Source organism: Mus musculus, chromosome 1 (assembly GCF_000001635.26).
Source record: "Mus musculus strain C57BL/6J chromosome 1, GRCm38.p6 C57BL/6J".
NCBI classification, from domain to species: Eukaryota; Metazoa; Chordata; class Mammalia; order Rodentia; family Muridae; genus Mus; species Mus musculus.
In genome coordinates, this window is record NC_000067.6 from 175,719,911 (window position 1) to 175,740,141 (window position 20,231).

The 20,231-nt window shown below is 40.9% G+C and overlaps 1 protein-coding gene across 4 annotated transcripts in view; it reads left to right on the forward strand.

Annotated features, from left to right (window-relative positions):
• The window catches only part of Wdr64 (WD repeat domain 64), a 117,166-nt gene that overhangs the window by 21,342 nt on the left and 75,593 nt on the right, over positions 1–20,231 (forward strand). For all 4 annotated transcript variants that reach the window (XR_373620.3, XR_003947245.1, XM_006497022.4 and 1 more), the window contains exons 4-8: positions 368–471; positions 4,757–4,786; positions 6,479–6,589; positions 8,873–9,087; positions 11,572–11,706. Coding sequence is in view for 2 of the 4 variants with exons in the window: in XM_006497022.4 (XP_006497085.1) it covers positions 368–471; positions 4,757–4,786; positions 6,479–6,589; positions 8,873–9,087; positions 11,572–11,706 (595 nt within the window). In the remaining 2 variants the exon portion in view is untranslated. The remainder of the gene's footprint in view (positions 1–367; positions 472–4,756; positions 4,787–6,478; positions 6,590–8,872; positions 9,088–11,571; positions 11,707–20,231) is intronic.

Below are 20,231 nucleotides of genomic sequence, written 5' to 3' on the forward strand. Positions count from 1 at the left end.
ATAATATTAGGACTTTAGTCTCTGTAGACCATGGTGGTGACACTTCAAAGCAAAGGCCATTAAGAGGTGAGGAAAATCTCAAAATAGAAAGCTTCCAAATGATGTCTAGAAGCCCATTCTCTGTGAAATGTGTCCATAGAGGTGTGTGTATGTGCTGGGAGAGTCGTGGGAGGCTCAGGGAGTTGCACGTTCCTTGGGAATTCATAGACCATATTTAGCTGAAACATGCTATTGTTATATCATGTCTCTAAGGATAATTAAAAGCCAAGCAGCATTTGTGGGTGTTTTGGTTTTGTTGTTGATGGTTTTTTTTTTTTTTTTTTTGTCAAACCTCTGGGAGTTGACATTACTTGTGTGCTTTTGACAGGCAGTAGACGACGTGATGTGATCAAATGCATTGTGAAGGTCCCACAGCTGGATTTATTGATAACAGCATCTCAGAAAGGATTAATAACTGTCTTCAACAGCCAGGTAACTTGGAATCTTGGCCTCTCCCCCTCCTCCTGCTCCCCCCTCCCACTTTTTCTTGCTGTGTTTTGTTTTATCTATGCATTATCCAAATGTTTCCAAAAACACAAAAACCATTTCTGTGTGGTTTAGGGAATAAAATCGTTAGTGATAAGGGGATTGCAGAGCCTTGGGTTCATCCCTCAGGTTTGACTGCTGAGAAATGTTTGGTGTCTTTCTCAGAGTGTCATTGTGACTTACATGGCAGTCGCCACGGAAAAGGTTGATCTGAATAATTTCCCAGATAAAACACACGTGCTAGCCAAGTAGTATGTGATCCTCTGAGGATAGTGGACTTGAAGGAGATAAAGTGTCTCAGGTGTGCTAGGCAGTGGTTGGTTCACAACTTTAATCCCAGTACTTGGGAGGCAGACAGGTCTGTGAATTCAAGGTCAGCCTGGTCTACAGAGTGAGTACCAGGATTGCCAGGCCTACAGAGAAACCCTGCCTCAAAACAAACAAACAAACAAATACAAACAAACAAACAAACAAAAAGTCTCAAGTGTAACACCTGTTTTTCTGTGATGTTGAATAGGAAACTTCATGAGCCTTGTGTCTTCACACTAAGATAAAGGGACAATCTGAAGATCAAATTCAATGATGAAGTAGAAACACTAGTATTTATGAATAATGAATTTATTTATTTATTTTTATTATTTATTTACTTTGGGGGGTGCTTTTCAATACAGCATTTCTCTGTGTAAGTCCTGGCTGCCCTGGAACTCACTCTGTAGACCAGGCTGGCCTTGAATTCAGAGATCCATCTGCCTCTGCCTCCCAAGTGCTGGGATTAAAGGTATGTGCCACCAATGCCTGGCTAGTAATAAAATCTTATGTAAATGCAAAATATTGCTGTTATCAATATTTCTAAATTTATACCTTTTGAGCTTTCTCATTTTTTGAATGTGAGAGATTTCAACAGACTGTGCGGTGGTGTGTCCTATATAGCATCTCCATTGTGAAAAGAAGAGAGGCAGTCTTGCTGTTAAACACAGAGTAAAGATTCCAAGATCATTTTTAACGGAAGACAAGGGCAGGCTTTATTCGTACAAGAAAAAAATGTATTTGAAATAGTCATCATTTCCAAAATTTATGTTAGCCCTTCAGTAACACTCATCTCAGGGAGTTTTCCAGAAGATCACATCTAGGGCAATGAGACTGTTAGGCAAGGGCCATCTGGGCACTGGGCTATTGGGTTTGTGGACAAAGCCTGCTGTGCAGCCTGCTATACACACAACTACTTAATGTCTTCAGGCCTCAGACCCCATCCAGAGCACTAGATTTTAGTTGTGCTGGTTAAATAAGTAAATACAGGCACTGGAGAGATGATGGCTCAGTAGTTAAGTGCACTGACTGGGGCTAGAGAGATGGCTCAGTAGTTAAGAGTACCGACTGGTCTTCCAGTGGTCCTGAGTTCAATTCCCTGCAACCACATGGTGGCTCACAACCATCTGTAATGGGATCTGATGCCTCTTTTGGTGTGTCTGAAGACAGCTACAGTGTACTCATATACATTAAATAAGTAAATACATCTTAAAAAATAAGTGAATACATCTAACATGCTAGCCTCACTGAGAGCACTCAGCAAATTCTGGCAATGAATATGGTAAACCCAGGATCAGAAAACTGGCCTCTTTTACATAAAACCCTTCTCCTTCCTTCTCCCCTTAAAACATTAGCTCCTTTCTCAATTCAGACCATTGTGTCTTCAGAACTTGAATCAGGATGGGAGATATAAAACACTGTGATGGGGAAATAATGATCAACACTGTAAAGTGGTCCTTGATTGTGGGAAAGTCAGGCGGCTCCCTCTGGGATGCTTCACACACACCCCACACAAAACAAAGGCCAGCACAGAGAAGCTTATAGTTGAGCACACGGAAGCTTACAACACACAGAAACTCACCTCTATTTCTTATAAAATAACATGATAGGAGCCTAAAACAGAATGATTGAATGAACAAAAGAGAGAGAGAGGGAGGGAGGGAGGAAAATGGAAGGGAAGGGAAGGGAAGGGAAGGGAAGGGAAGGGAAGGGAAGGGAAGGGAAGGGAAGGGAAGGGAAGGGAAGGGAAGGGAAGGGAAGGGAAGGGAAGGGAAGGGAAGGCCAGGAAAGGGAAAAGAAAGAGAGAGGAAGTAACTGGCAGGGGCAGGGGTGGGGGACAGATAAGGAGGTGGCATATGTCATACAAGCATTAAGACCTGAGTTTGTATCCCAAGTACTTAATTGACAATACCATGAAAATACAGGCACATGACCTCATGTGCCTGTAACTACAATGCTGGGTGGTAGTGGTTGGGGCATGGGAGAGACAGGTAGATTTTGGGGAGTTTACTAGCCAGCCAAGCATAGCTGAAAGTGTTGAGAGAGAGACCCTGACTTAAGAAAATAGGTATAGAGTGATAGAACAGAACAGCTGACGTCTTCCTTTGTCATCCATGGGTGTGTGCACATGTACAAGCATCCACACATTTGCACACACTTGCATATATCAGACAAACAAATTCTTACTCTCTTCTGACACATATAACACACACACAATGGGACTGGAGAGAAAAGAGTACTTTAAAATTATAAATACATAATTGCCTTATCCAAGAAAGAATGAATAAAGCTAAGGATTTTCTTGGCAATAGAGACTAGAAATATCATGAATAACAATTCATGCAAAAGCTAAGGTGTTAAAGACACTAAAAATCAGTAAGGATGATAAAGAAAGGAAGAGAACCTTAAGTAAATTATTCTTACCAAAGTTGGATGTAGGGGACTATCTTAGTTTCCTTTTCCTGTAGCTGTAACAAAACATGGGACAAAAGGAACTAAAGAAAAGAAGGGTTGATTCTGGCTCACAGTCTAAGCTACAACCCAGGATGGTGAAGTCAAGGCAGCAGACACTGGAATCGGCTGGTAACACAGTACCAACTGTCAGAGGAGAACAATGATGTTGCAGGGCCATTTGCTTTTGCAACTTTATGTATCCAGGATCCCTGTCCAGGGACTGGTCCTGCGCTGGGAGTGGTTAAGATGGGTCTTTCCACATCAATTAACCTAAACAAGACAATCCCTCACAGACATTCTCAGAGAAGGCAAACCATAATCTCTCAGTGACTTTCAACCTGGCGCTCCAATGACTCTTTTATGGGGGCCCAATATCAGCTATCCTATATATCAGATATTGACACTACAATTCATAACAGCAGCATAAATACAGTTATGAAGTAGCAAAGGAAATACTTTTATGATTGGCGGGTCACCACAAAAAACCAAACTAACAAAAAACCTGTATTAAAGGCTCACAGCATCAGGAAGGTCGGGAACCGCCCAGGTCTAGAGCATCCGTCTCACTTGTACCTCCTATGAGATTCTTCAAGTTAAGGATGCTAACCACCACAGGAAATGAAAAGGGAAACATGGTGCTCTATCCTGCTCTTAAACACCTTCCTTGAAACACTAGGGTTTTTTTTTTTTTCCTATCCAGAAATAAGAATCTGAGTGTAAAGCCTCTTGGGACTCTTCTGATGAAAGACCGTTGTAGCCTCCATGAAAAACTACCCATGAGCCTCCCTGCCCTGCTCTTTCATCCATGAAGCCTATCCCTTCAGGGAAGCCATTTCCAAGCCATTGACCAACACCATCTGAGCATGCAGAAGAAACTGGCGTCATGGGGATACCTCAGCTGTGATCCTACCTTCCAGGGTTTGACTCAGGGCCACCACTACCTATTAGCTCTGTGCATGGGACATATCTATGACATTTAGCCTATAGGTGCTTCAGTGAAGGGTCCCTGGACAGAATGTTCTAAAGACATCCCGTAACTTGAGAAGTCCTTCAAATGAACCATGTTGTATTTTTCTACATTGTTCATATGTCCACCCTGTTCCGTTTAGCATTCTTTGCGCCACTTTCGTCCTTGCTATATTAGTTCACATTTCTAACTTTTGGTAGCAAATGTTGCTTCCAATGGCTGGGGGGAAATGAGGCGTTTGCATGTGGGAACAATAACAACAATAATAATATCAAGAGACCAGTCACCATGACTAAGCTAAGCACCAGCCATAGAGGTGGAAGCCTTGCCCTCTGCAAACCAATTTGTGTTATTTCACAGAGCTAGGTGGATCTGAGAAGGAGGTAAGGAGAAAATCTCTCATCAGTTAGGATGATGAGTGAGATGAAGCCAAGGGCATTGTGTGCTACCATAGCATTCCAATTCTTACTGGAGATTCTAACTGGAGTTTCTCTTTACCCACAGATGAGGGCTCAGACCAGCACCAACGTTACAGTAAGTACATTAAAATGTTTTAAATGCAACTCAGAGTTAGGGCTGGGATGATGGCTCTTCCAGAGTTACTCAAATCTCCACAAAGTGCCTCCTTGAAGAGGCTGTTTATAAAGGGTTGGAGAGAGGACTCAGGGGTAAGGTGATTGCTATGCAAATGAGAAATGAAGTTGGAATCCCCAGGGTCCATGTAAAGCTGGACCCCGTAGTGTATGTCTGTTATTCCCATGCTTCTATGAGGGTAAGATGGGAGTGGGAACCGGAGAAATCCAGGATGCTCAGAGCTCAGTGAGGTTGCTATATGCAGCATCAATCAGTAAGAGACTGTGTCTCTCCAACAGCAAGGAAGGAAGGACTGACACTGGGGTTGTCCTGTGACCTCCACATGTGCATCATTGACATTTGCTTTACGGATCTCACACACAAACACACGAACACACACCTTACACAGAGGTCTTTAAATCTTGTTTCTAATGATATTTAAAGTTTACATTGTAAATTTACATTTATTGACTAGGCTCAAAAACCAAGCCTTGAATAGTAGCAGAGACTTACTCCCTGGCGTTCAGTTATCTGCCGAGGATGACTAGGAAGCGAGCTACTTCTTGGAATTTTAATTAAAAGCTTCTGCATTTTAATTTAATGCTGTTTTAACAACATTGACACCTCAAATTATGAGAACAACATGGAAGTAACTTGAGAACATTTTTTTTTCAGCATGAAAATGCCATAGAAATTTGAGTACAATTTTGTAATTCGTTTACTGCACTTATCTAGCAAGGACAGTAGTAACCTTGCAGCAGATGGCCAGCAGTACTGTCTTGCTTTCTGATCCACCCCCTACCCTGATTTATGAGAGATGGATAGGGGGATGCTGGAGGTTTGGGGTTTTTGTTTTGTTTTATCCCTATTTGCATGCACCCAATGAGTGCCCTAAACTACCAGCAGATAACACACCACATGTTAAGGGAGCCAAGGTTCTTGTTAAACCTCTCAGCCTCCTCTCCTGTTCCAGAACTAACCCATTGGGATTCCTGGTGGGTTTATGGAAAATTCAAGCCCCCGAAGATGTTTCTGGCATTCCAGGCGATCCAGGCTGCTGTTTCTGCCTAGCCTCACCTGATGCTCATGCTGTTAGAGCTTCCTGACTTGCGTCTTGACCCAAGAAAGCTTACTGGGCCTCAGCTTGTGATCAGATAGATTGCTGAGCACTACGGGAGCCTTTCTAAACGAAAGTGTTAGCAGGCAGCAGGGCGGAGCAGGTGCTGAATCACAGCCCCGAGTCTGGTTGCCCATGTAAATAAAAGGGCTCAGTGATATGGATGGTGGAAGAGCTGACTGCTCGCCCAGCTGCCTTGTTCTAAGAAGCAAATTCCCAACTAGCTGAGTCAGTCTCCAGCTAATGATACTAAGAAACAAAGTGGACTGGAGAGCCCTTTTCTTTCTGTGTCCCACCCAGAGGGGAAGCTCTGTAAGCTTTGCTGCCAGATGGGACTTCTAATATCAATAAACTACTTCCTTCTATCTAATACCTTGAAGTTGAAGGAAAAAAAAATGTGATTCCCAATCCCCCAGGCCCCTCTGTCTGGTGATACTGGAGACTACACCTAGGACCTGGCTCATGCTAGATAAATGCTCTGCGACTTGAGTGTCACCCTTAGTCTCATACCCTTCAACTCTATGCTTTTCTATCAGGATACCTCCTGGATTACAGGCTGCGATTACCTTGGCCAGCTAAAGCGAATTGTTGCCACCACTGAGAGGACCATTATTGTCTGGGATTATAAAGCTCAAGGGAGCAGCCAGGTACTGTGCCAGGAAAAATAGTAGTAAGAAATTAGAAGAGCGCGTGTTCGATACCATTAAGGATATGAGCCTGGCCGCTGTGTAATGAGTTTCTGTTATAACATGAGAGAGGTTATTGAGTGACCTCTATGATGGTGTTTTCAGCCTCAGTACCCGGGAATGCTGTTTATTTCAGAATTTCGTTCAGGTCTCGTTTTGTTCTGAATTTTGAGAGTACAGGGGTAATTCTTTTGGTTTCTGTCGTTGCTATCGAGGTTTAGTTTTATTTTGTTTTCTGAGACTGGAGGGCAGGAGGTCTTTTCACACGGCACAGTCTAGTGTTTCCCTGCACAGATGGCTCCAAGGATCCTCTTGCTGCCAGATCAAACTCCTTTGTTCTTTTATCTCCTTCTACAAATCCAAGCATTATCTTTTTGGTTATGCCTGTCGTCAAGTCCAAAGCCTCTCTCCCCAGCCCAGCATCCTTAGCGAAGCATACTTTATGAAGCCCCACAGGGCTGTAGCCTACTCAGAAACCCTCGCTTATCTCAGAACTCTACGCCCACAGTCTGGACTTCGAGCTCACTTGTTTGGGCTCTCCTGACTGCACACTTGATTTTTTAACCCAGAGAAGCATCTTCCTTATCTCTAAGGGATTCCCTTCTCTCCACATCCAGCTCGCAGGATGCTGGTAGGTGGGCTATCTGAGCACAGCGGTCCCCTGCCCCCTGCTAGCTTCCTGAGGTAGCCTTCAACTTAGGAAGATGCCCCTGCCTTCTTGCTGCATGCAGTGGCTATGCACTGCTAGGGAGCATCTGGTTCCCTTCTGGCTACAAGCCGTAGGGTATAACCACAGAATAGAACATGCAAGCTCCACTGAGGGGCTGGCTGAGCTAACCTTCAGTCTGCACCTCTGCTAACCTTCTTCCTGCCCTTGTCAGCTCAACCTTACATTCCTCATAGCACGCCTCCATTTCCCTAGTCTCCTCAGGCCTCTCCCCTCTTGCTGGATCCTCCCTTTCTCACTTCTCCTCCCTTCTATCCCCTGCTATTCTCTCTCTCCCTTCTCCCTCCCCTCCCTCTCTTGACCATACTTGTATCTGACACTCCAGCTCCTGTTTGACAAGACAAGGTTCACTGTCTCTTCCTTCTCTGCGCTTTTCAACATTAAACTTCTAATCTGGAACTACTTCCCTCTTTGACACTAATCTTTATCTATCTTTCTATCAGTATAGGTCCCAGATCAAAGGCCACCCCCCCCCCATCATACCCCACTACCACCTTTGCCCACACAACCTAAAGTGGCCTCACCTGTGCACAGCACTGTGCTCCATCTTTCTCTCTGGTTCCCTTCTGGCAGGGTAACTTCCACAGAGTGATAACTTTGTTGGGCTCATCCTGTATAATCATGCCTGAAACAACGTTTGCACCTAGTTAGTGGTCACTGCACATTAGCTGACGGATCCATGGGCCTCTAAATATGTCACTTTGGACTCATTTTAAGGAAGGAGAATAAATCATAGAAATTTGAGTCTACACTGATTCTCTCTTAGGACACTGAGTTCTGGAGAAGCAGTAATACCTGCCTGTCTTAGTGAACCCTCTAACAGTTTAGAGCCACATGGCAAGAACGTGTTGCCTGTGTATGGATAAACATGGAGGTTCCAATACTTTTCTCTTACTAATTCCTTATCAAACGTATGAATATTACCTAGTATGGATGAGATTCCTTGACTTCCAACCCTGGGTACTCCACAAACAAGCACAGTGGTATACACCTGGAATCCTAGCACTTGGAAGGCACAGGCAGGAAGGTCAGGGGTTTAACTTTTTTCTAGAATACATAGGGAGTTTGAGGCCAGTTCAGTATTTCCTTGCAATGTCAAGAAAAGGCATTCTGGGTCACACAGGTAGCACCCTCTAAGATGCCCATCCTCACCCCACCCAAGGGTGTAGCTCCCCTTCTTTCCACTTGAAACACCCCAAAGTACTGAGCTGGTTCACAGCTTTAACCTTTATTTGGTAAATTTTTGCCCAGACTTTCCAAATTCTTGTATCACTGTTGGATCTAAAATGAGAAACAGCCCAGAAAAAAAAAATAATAACGAAGACAATTTTTTCTTTATCCCTCCCCTCCGTGTGTGTGTGTGTGTGTGTGTGTGTGTGTGTGTGTGTGTGTGTGTGATACTGAGGGTGGAACTCGGGACCTCATGCATGCTGAACAAGGGCTCTGCTACTGAGTGAAGATCCCAGTAATATGTATTCCTAAGCGTGCAACTAACTTAAGCCCGCCTCTGGTTTCAGGAGCACTACTTTGTCATCAAGCCCATGGACCACTGCCTGCTCTGTGTGTGTGTGGTGCCCCTGCCTGATCAGCTCTGCAGGGATGACATTCTCCTGGGAGATGATGGTGGGTTTGTGAACAAGTTCACGGTGAGCAGTGATGACTTTGGATTAAAGCAGGCAAAGACCAAAAAGAAATTACAAACTCAGGTCCTTGACTCGAAGAACTTTAAAAGGTAAGGGCATTGCATGAATAAATACTCCATTGCTCTAATAATTATAGACATTGTTCAGTTAGATGCACCTACAGTGAAATGAGATGCAAGGCCCTCAGTATTTTTGAGAGCCAAAGCTAAATAAGGAATGTCTACTCTAGCTTAGAGGCACACACCTATACTTCCAGTCCCTGAAAGGCAGAGGCAGAAGAATCATGAACTTGAGGCTAGCTTGGGCTACATAGTGAATTCCAGGCCAGCTTGAGCTACATAGCAAGACTTTATATCAATCAATATAAAAACAAAAGAAGAAATGCTTTTCCTCTGAAAAAAACTCCCGAGATAATAAGGAAAGCATAATTAGTAACTGAAATTCCATTTAAATGCTGTTGGCAGCTAAAATCTATAGTTTTTATATATAAGTATATGACAGATTGAGTTAAAGAGTGAAATCTTATTTTAAAAACCCTATACAATGTACCTTTATGCATATTTATGACTACTTCATAGCAATTGAATACAAAAGTTTATCAGTGTAAAATAGATGCATATTTTAAAAGAAATAACTTGATAGATTTGACTATCTACCAAATTAAGCTTCTTAAATCTCAAAAGAATAATTTAAAAAGTAAAATATTCTGTAATAAATATTTGTTACAGATATGAGAGACAAGGCGTTGATATTCTTTAATAGATCTCAAAGTTCAATTAAAAAAAAACAAATTCTCAAGGTTCAATTGAAAAAAAAATCTCCTCAGCTGAAGAGATGGCTCAGTACTTAGAAGTGTGTACTCCTCTTGCTGAAGCCCGTAGTCAGTTCGCATTACCCATGTTGGGCATCTCACAAATGCCAGAATTTCAACTTCAGGGGACCCGACACCCTTTTCCAGCCTGAGTTGGTAATTGTACTTACATGGACATACACATTCATTATTATTTTAGTACTTATGTATTTGTTCATGGCCTTTGCTCAATAAATCATTGCTGCCTTGAATTAAGACTAGCCCTGTTGCTGGAACTCTAAGAAGAATGTAGTCAAAAAATCAGCTCCACTTCCTACCCTTTACCTCTGGCTGTGTTATGTAGTCACTGTATGGTGTGCTCCTCTGTACACCATGGGCCTATTTCAGTCACGACAGAGGGTTTAACCTTTTCCCCACTAAGAGGTGGGTCACTTGTCAGAAAAGTCCACAGTCTGTTGTCAGTTCCTCTTCCCATTAGATAGATATGTCAGAAGTAAAAATGGGGGGTGGAAGGAATTGAGGACTCAGTGTGGTAGAATGAGTGTGATCCTACTGCTCCCTGAGGAGATAATTTACAGACAGACGGTCACTATGCCATCGAGTTAGATCTCAAGTTAAGACTCAAGTGTAGATACAGACTGAGTATTGAGTCATTTTCTTCCTCCAAGAGAGCCTAAAACCTTTACAATGAAAAACGGTAAGGCTAGAAGGGCGGTTAAATTTTGGAGCCATCATAAAGGCGTTCCTGAAGTTGAATATTCAAAGAATGTTCTTTGAATTTGTTCACTTTGAGTCAGTCATGATGTGGTCAGAAAACAGTGGCATTTGGAACACTGTAATTAGAAAATTAGCCAATATCAAAAACCAAACTCTGGGTTTGAAGAAAAAGAAAGCAGCTCTCCTCTACTGTGCTTCCCTGCATATTGTACAACATTGATGCCTGGAGTCATGAATGTGTCTGTTTTTCTACTAGAAGCCATGTGATATCCAGACTCTTATGCTAATCGTGTGTGGATGCTTAGAGTTTTTTCACTAAAGTAAGGATAAGATTGCCAATACTCCACTCAGATCCTTGTAGATTATTTGCTTCTTGTCAGTTCCTTTTCTTGTCATTGTGGCAAGGTATCTGAAAAACTAACTTATGGAAGGAAGGCTTTGTTTTGGCTCCAGGTTTAAAAAGGATACAGCTCATTGTGTGATACAGCCCATTGTAGTGACCTCCATTGTGGTGAGACCTCTGTCCATCATGGTGAGACCTCCATCATGGGGAGACTTCTATCCATCATGGTGAGGTGGGAGAACCATGAGTTTGTCACATGTCTACTCTCAAGGAGCAGAGGCTGACCAGTGCTGAAGCTCATGCTTTTATTCCAGGATTCCAGCCCATGGAAATGTGTCACCATATTTGAGGTGGTCTGTCCTTCCTCAGTCAAACCCCTCTTCACGTAAATATCTACAGATTTGTTTCCTAAGTGATCGAAAAATCCAATCAACTTGAGTCACAACTTTACTGTTGAAGTCATAGCTTAAGTTTTGACAAAAGTCTTGCAACGTTATTATTATTATTTTATTTTAAATATGGTAGATTTACAAGTTGACCAACTGAAAACAGCATGGCGCATAGGACTACAGTAAACCTGTAGACTTAGCACAGTTCAGGGTTACAATTTGATTTGATCCAAATGAAATGCTGAATAGAAAGAGAATGAGCATTGTAAGCTTGTGTGTCTAACATATAGGCCCTCCCTCTTTTCATTCCCAGTGTTAAAAGGAAACTGCATAATGATTGGGTTATGAAAATCAGATACATTCCAGCTCTCAATTGCTTTGGATCCTGTTCCTTAGACAGCGTCCATTCCTTAGTCTTGGAATCCTTGAAGAGACTTGAAGACAATTTGTAAGTATAACACTGTGCCTACGCGAACATTCTGGGACTCTCATCATTGACAATGATAAGCCCATTACAACCTTCTAATGTTCAAACTAGTTTTCAAACACACCAGATACTAGCAATTCCCTTAGCTTGGCACGGCTAATTAGACCTTCGGGGAAAATTCAAGTCAGTCATATAAATCTGAATATGATATGCACCCTTCACAGCAGCTGCTGCTCAGTAGTTGTTTACTGGGGACTGGAGATATAGCTCAGAGCGGAAGAACATGCCTAGCATTTGTGAGCTGCTCGGTTTCATTCCCAGCCTTACAAAAAAAAAAAAGTGTGCTCGTTTAATATGTTATAATAATTCAATAGACCTGTATCTATATCTTAAACATTATTTTATTGGTAAAAGTTTATACTCAGAATCACTTTAGCTAGTCAACAAACTATGCTTATGTAGCCAATCATATTATATCTATCACAAACATACCAGCTGCTATTCCTACAGAATTGTGAGTTTGAATAATAGCTGACTCATTTTCAACCTGGTTGAATATTTATTTCCGAGTAACCATTATGACATTTGAATTCTTGTTTTGTTTTGTTTTGGTTTGGTTTTGGTTTTGGTTTTCCAAGACAGGGTTTCTCTGTATAGCCCTGGCTGACCTGGAACTCACTTTGTAGACCAGGCTGGCCTCAAACTCAGAAATCTGCCTGCCTCTGCCTCCCGAGTGCTGGGATTAAAGGCATGTGCCACCACGCCCAGCATTTGAATTCTTAATGTTTGAAGGTATTTGCTACAACAGATAAGCTTCAAAACGGAGGGACAGAAGCTGGATAAAAATTCTGTATGTGATATAATTCCATTTATTTGAAATGCCTCAAAGGACAGATTTATAGAAACAAAATGTAGATCACTAGTTGCTGAAGGCTGATGACAGAAACAGGAATCTCAAATGGTCACATGGGAAATTTCTAAGATAAAGAAACTTGTCTTAGTCAGGATTTCTATGATAAAACACTATGACCAAAAACATGTTAGGTGGAAAGGGGCTTATTGCATATTACAGCTTGCAGACCATCATCCAGGGAATCCATAGTTGGAACCTGGAGGCAGAAACTTATGCAGATTAATAGTTTGTCCCATACAGCTTGCTCAGCCTGCTTTCTTATACACCCACAGGACAGGACCACCCGCCATATCAGTCACTAAAAAGAAAATGTCTCCCAGTTTGGGAGTTAGATAGGCAGACAGACAGATGGAGAGAGGGCCTGTTACTAGGTGAATATATCATATAAGTTTCATAGGTATATAACTTACGATACACCTGTGTAACAGTACATTTTAAAATAATTTTTGAATAAGTTTTATGCTGGCTAGCTTCATATCAACTTGAAATGAGTCAGAATTTGTTCAACTGAGAAAATGTCCCATCAGATGGGCTTATGGGTAACTCTATAGGAATATCTCTCTCCCTCCATCCCTCCCTCCCTCCCTCCTTTTCTTCCTTCCTTCCTTCCATCTTTCTTTTTCTTTCTTAAGCAGTTGAAGGAAATCTTCCTTTAATATCTGACTAATTTTCAATCTGGTTAAGTATTTCCTAATAACATGAGTAAGAAAGAATTATATATACATATATATATACGTGTGTGTGTGTGTGTGTATGTGTGTGTACACATACATATGTGTATGTAATTTTATATGTGTGTGTGTGTGTGTGCAGAAAGTGTGCAAGCAAGAGTAGTATGAAATATTTAGTGTTAAGAAAAAAAGCAAAACCATCAAATAAACAAACAAATTACTCTTCAAATATAAAGAATACCAAGTGTGGGAGTGCATTTCTGTAATCCCAGTATTTTGGCAGAGGACCAGGTGTTCAAAGTGATGCTTGGCTTCCAGCAAATTAGCCAGTTTCAGGTCTATCTGGGATGCATTAGACTTTAATCTCAAAGTAAATAAATAATTAAAGAAAGAACAGAAAAGGAAGAATCACAACTTTCTCAGACACAAGCCAAAGGAATTTGTCATGAGTAAGCCTGCTTGCCAGAAGTACTATGAGAAGCTCTTTAAAGTGTGGAAATGACTTGGGTGAGAGATTCCTGTTCACATAAGAGGGAAAGGCATGAAAGGAGAAAATGATGGTAAAATGCCTAAGTTTACTTTTTTTTAAAGATTTAATTATTTATTTTAAGTATCTGAGTACCCTAGGGCATTGGATCCTATTACAGGTGGTTGTGAGCCACCATGTGGTTGCTGGGAATTGAACTCAGGACCTCTAGAAGAGCAGCCAGTGCTCTTAACCACTGTGCTATCTCTCTAGTCCACCTTATGCTTTCTTAATTTTAATCAATCTAATTGATTAGCATCAACAACATTTTTGAGCATGTGTGCACATATACACACTGGTACGTAAGTCAAAAACAAAGCAGTAAACAAGGGGTTACAGAGAAAATTAGTATTATTTTACATTATAAATTACTTGTGCAAATGGGAATTTGTGTACTGTGTATGTCACAAACTCCAGTGCAACCTTAGGAAGGAGAGGAAGAGAGATGGGAATAGAAAAAAACCAGTTGATATTCCAAGAAACAAAACAATATTCATGAAACTTTAATAATGTGAAATGAGCCAGTCATAAGAGGGCAAACATGCATAGATACAAAAATGAAACTGAATAAACAAGGTTTGGAAGCATAAAAAATACAAACACATAAGATGTCCAGTTAAAACAAACAAAGAGATAGAAAAAGAACAGGAGACAAAGATCAGAACAATCCTCAAGGGCACTGAGTGGAAAACAATAATGAACAGAGTAGATGCAAATCTAACGTTGACAGCCACGTCAATTGTCCATAGTAAACACTATAGCTACTCGGCAGAAATTGTCTGATGATAAAACAGAAACAAACAATAAGCAAAATAAGAACTTATGTTGCTTATAAAAATAAATTCTTGGGGGCTGGAGAAATAGCTCAGTGGTTAAGAGGTCCTGAGTTCAATTCCCAGAAACCACATGGTGGCTCGCAACCATCTGTAATGGAATCCTATGCCCTCTTCTGGTGTTTCTGAAGACAGCTACAGCATACTCATATAAATAAAATAAATAAATCTTAAAAAATTCTTAATATATACTACATTATAATATAGTATAAATAGTTTATATACTCTATATCTTCTATATAATAGCATATATTATATCTAAATAAAGATAAAGAAATAAAATTGACATTCACATAATGGGTGGAAAAGGCAAATCAAAAATCAAAACACAAGCAAACAAAAACAACCTCTTATCATGACAAGGAAGAGTTTCTTTAAACTCTAAGCTAAGCTTAAGTATAGGACTAAGAATTAGAAATTTAATAGAATAGACTACCTACCTCTCAGACGACCTTACATCTTCTCTTTTATAAATATTGTAGATTTTATGAAAGACCTGTATTCTGTACTCATTACTTAGATGCTGCAAATGTTTATTTTGGTCTATAAAATTACCACGTTGAGAAACAAATTGAAAAGCTTCAGAGCATATTAAAAATAATTTCATTCCCTGATACTGGATTAAGTTCCACAAATGTCACTTGAATGATGCAATTAATTAGAAAGTTTTATTTAGTTTCTGTAACATAATTAATTGCAAGTGAGTGCATGCTGGTGTTTTTCAGAAATATTTCTGAAACACAAACTAACTGAGAAATCACTACAACTGAATATCTACTCTGATTTTATCCTGTGTTGGCAATTCATGACATGGTCATATAGCCTTGGAGAAGAGCATGGCTGTGCATTGTGAAACATATGTGCCTCAACCTACCAAACTTAGGTCCTGGAACAGTGGCTACTCATACATGGACTCCCAAGAAAAGCTTTGCCATTTCTTTTTAGCCTGATCCATATGGGCAATGGCTTTGTCCCTTTCATGAGCCAACTGGTCTCAGAGTCCTTGACAGGTCATGCCTGTGTCAAACTACACATTCACTAAGGACTGTACTCATTCAAGATTCCCTTCAACTGTATGGAACTATACCAGGCCCTCATGGTCCCATAGAAGATGTACATGACCTTGCCTAGCTGTCATTTCCAAGGAGAACAATTTTGGAGCCACAATATTACCTACCAGTGCTGACAATTCCAGGGCTCTTCAAAGGTAGTTATGACAAGTAACTGGCAGCCAGAGGCATGCAGTGATCCTATGAAGCATTCTTTAATCCAGAACGTAGCCATCAGCCAACAGATATTTAGTCAACAGGTATAAGTCATGGCCTCTAACTGCTCAAAAATCTAAGTGGAAAACCAACTATGGACATGAAATTAGGGGTATTCTGTAGAGCTAGCTCTCATCCCCTGAGAGTTCAGGGGTTTGGCAAACTTTTGTTAAACACTGCCACTGCTAAAAGTTAAATGATATTAACTCACAATCCAATTATATATATGTGTGTGTGTGTGTGTGTGTGTGTGTATGTAAAATAAATCCCAAACCCAAACTATTGCCTCTCATTTATTTTATTGTAGTTTACAATTAGTTTCTTGATGTTTTTCCATCTCCAGAAAATATAGATACTATCCAATGCTGTTCTGTTTCTTTTACCAATTAGTATTCAGGATTAGTTATGGTGGGAATAAAATATATCAATGGAGACTTGCAAACAGTAGTAAGCAATGGCTCTCTTCCATGCTAATTCCCAAATATAAAGTACTAGCACACCAGCACACCAGCACACAGGGAGATAACCAGCACCAGCGATGCCAAGCAATATCTTAAGAACCATGGTACACTTTGGGAAAACATACAGAAGTTCAGAAATAGGAGTGTTAAACGCTAGCTTTCTGCAAAGCTCAGAGAGGTCAGACATCTTCCAGCATGAATTAGAATGAAAGAATGAAGAGATAATATAGTCAGCCATGACTTTACCAACAAGTTACAGCAAGTGTGAAGAAGCACACTATATCTGGACTTAGAGGTATGAGATATTGTATTTCTTCCTTCTTAGAGAATATTGCCAAGGTCAGGGTTGTTACCTATTGTCAGTGATAACATGATAAAGTAGAAACAAATAACTCCATGTTCTGGTTCCATTCCTGTTGCACTGACAAATACCCTGACCAACAGCAACTTTCTGTATTCTTATACAGTTCCAAGCCCAGCCTGTGAAATGGTGCTATCCACGTGGGCTGGGTTCTCCTCTGAAGCAACCAAGCCAATCTCCCACAGACACACCCTAAGGCAAACTTGATTAATAATAACTTCTTGATTGGTTCTAGGTTGTAGCACATTGGTTTTAAAACTAACCAGCACACTTAGCTGCAACAGCATCACAGGTCCTTACCCTCCACTTAGACCTCATCTCTTCAGAAACCCCAGCATCAATGTCTTGGAACTCTGAACCATGTTAAAGACATAGTTCTGCTATATCCACTAAGTGACCTCACTGAGCCTTCTTGCTTTGTTTTCATCCCTTTCATTCGTCTCCTTCATTGCCTTTCCTCACTGGGCATTATGTTGGGCATCTGAGCTCACAGTTCATCATTGCATGTGGCATATACCCCTGACTACGCACCACATCACTCAGCCAAATCCTAGCCCTTTAGCTTATCAGAGTCACAAATCTTCACTCCTAGCCTCCTCTCCAGATATTGATCTTCTTCCTCTACCACCTGCCTCAGTGACTTCCAAGCATCGCCCCCCACCCCTCTACTCTCCATGGAATATTCCATCCTTCTGTATGAGGCACATATCTAGGGCCTCAAGGGAGATTTTTCTGACACACAACAACCTTCAAGATAGTCCAGGGTCACCCTTACTTCACTTGTTACAGAGGGCGAGAGATATCTGATTGGTCACTGAAGACCTTTGCTTAATCCCATTTGTCTTCTCCATGATCTTGCCACTCTTTCACTCTGTACTTTCAACCTGTAATGAGTGCATCTGAGTTGCCTTGTTCTGAGTGGCCGTGTACCCCAGACTGGCCTGGAACTTCCTACATGGAAGAGACTGCCCTTAAATTCCCAGTCCTATCTCCACTTCCCAAAGGTTATGACAGGCAAAAACTTCCACGTCTAGCTCTGAGGAAACTTTCTTAGCCAACAGGCTCCTCCTCATGATTGCAAAACATCTTTTCTTCCTTTCTAAGTCATTTTAGAAAGAGAACTCTTCATTTGCTGCCTGCACTTGATGTGTCTACCTCCATTCACTGCCTGCACTTGATGTGTCTACCTCCATCCATAGCCCTCTAAGTGGTGACCAACCTGCTCCTGGTAATCATCAAGCCCCAGGCCATGAGCATTTCTCATTTTACTTGTGACAAATTTGTTTTTTCTGGATTCTAGAAGTCCAGGAGTTTGTATCTTGCTGTTCATCCCTTATTAATGTGAGCTTTCATATTGTGTTTGCCCTAGGCAATGGAATTTTGAGAGTTCCATCATCAAAACCTTTCACTTTCATTGTCTTAATGCTTCTCAGGGATGATTGACATCTTTCCTCACACACTGATACTTAGACTTAAGTGTATATGTTTATTAGTTTACAGGAAGATTCCATAGCCCATGAATTCAAATGGTTATAGAGGAACCACCATTCAAAATACAGTGACTGTACCGTATTACATTTTGCCTGGTGACATAAGCATCAGTCCATTAGCCCAGCTGGATACCTATACCTTGTATAGCTCTTTGTTCTTTATGATCCCCACCTCTACCTCCACCACCAAGCACCAAGTTGTGTATGTTACCTCAAATAATATACTTCTGAGTCTGTTTTATCTTCTTATCTTTCTCCCTTCTACTTCCCAGGCTCTTTTCATATGGTCTCCAGAACAGATCATCCAGCCATCTCAATAACCGTCTATATTTTGAGATCTGCATACAGCACGTTTGTGGACTTGTCCCTGAATTCCCTTCCACTTCATGCACCCCTACCCTGTAGCCTTTTACTTAGCTCCCTGAAACCCTTAGGTGCTTTCTGCTTCCTAGATAGCCCATGTTGGGAATGTGTTTACGTTTGGAGGCTGAGATAACCTTTCTAAGTTATTTTTCACAAACTTCTTGATTCTTTAAGGGTCAGATAACACCTACCCCAGAGAATTGTTTTAACCTTTCCCAGACTCTGGAAGGGAAGCTTGGCAGCCCCTTGTCACATATTGCCCTTCGTGTTTGCTGCACATTAATTCTGTTTTAGGATATATCTTTATAAGAAAGTAAGATAAGTACTATATTCAACATTCTATTTTTGATTATTGCATATTTTGAACATAGATGACTCCCATAGAAGTTGTAGAACAAGCTGAAAACCTAGTATTTAACAACAGATGACAGACTGTGTTTGACATGCTGCTATTAATTCTATGAATTAAAGATGAAAGAGACTAAGACCTTGGTCATGTGCTAGTAACTGATAAATAAAGCATTCCCATAAAGGGCAATGAGCGTTGCAGTGTGGATGTAATGAGCAGTCAGAATGCTGACCACACCTCCAGGCAGGATGGAGGGGACAGACTTAGGGAAGAGTTTGTGGAGGAGAGAGATGCCTTGTATGCTGAGTTTTGAAAACTTGTTACAGTTAGCCTGGGAAAGTAACTGGGTGTGTAGGAGTGGGCAGACACCTTAAGGACATGGCATTTGTAAATGCACATGAGACAGAGAAGAGTGCGTTCTAGACTGGAGCCCTAGGGAAGATGAGCTGAGAAAAGAAAAGCTGAACAAAGCAGGCATGAAAAGGCCTGTGAGCTGTACAAGAGCTAGAATTTTTAAAATAATTTATTTCCTTTCATTTTATGTGCATTGATGTTTGCCTCCATGAATATCTGTATGAAGATGTCAGATCATGGTGTTTTAGACAGTTCTGAGGTACTATGTGTGTGCTGGGATTTGAACCCAGATCTTCTGGAAGAATAGTCAGTAGTCAACTGCTGAGCCATCTCTCCAACTCCTAGGACTAGAATTTTAAACTCAGAGCTATGGGAAGACCACCCTCTCTGTACACACACACACTGAGGAGGACATAGGATCATTTTAAGGGTCATTTTAACTTTCAATTAGATAATGGATTAGAGAAATGCAAGTGAAAAAAAGAAGAATCAACTGAAGAAAATATGGAAAATTTAAAAAGTAATAAGGATTTGATTTTTACCAATGGAGGTAGGCATGGAGAAAGAACAGATTTTTTTCATAATTTTTTCAGAATTGATAAGCTACAGGATAAAAAATAAATAACTAAATGAGAGAGATCTGTTTCATTTTAGAAATTCTCTTTTTGTGGTTACTTTTTGTTTTGTTTTGACACAGGGTCTCACTATGTAGCTCTGTGTGTCCTAGAACTTACTATGTGTAGATCAGGCTCGATTCAAACCACAGACATCTGCTGCCTCTGTTTCCCACGTGCACCATTATGCCCGGCTATCATTTCATAAACTCTTAATGTTTACTGTAAGTCTACTGTAGACCAAGCCCAGTTGCAAGCACTGATGTACTGGTACACAAAACAAACAAACAAACAAATAAACAAAAACAAACAAACAAATAAACAAAAAAACCCAGGCTATTGCTTG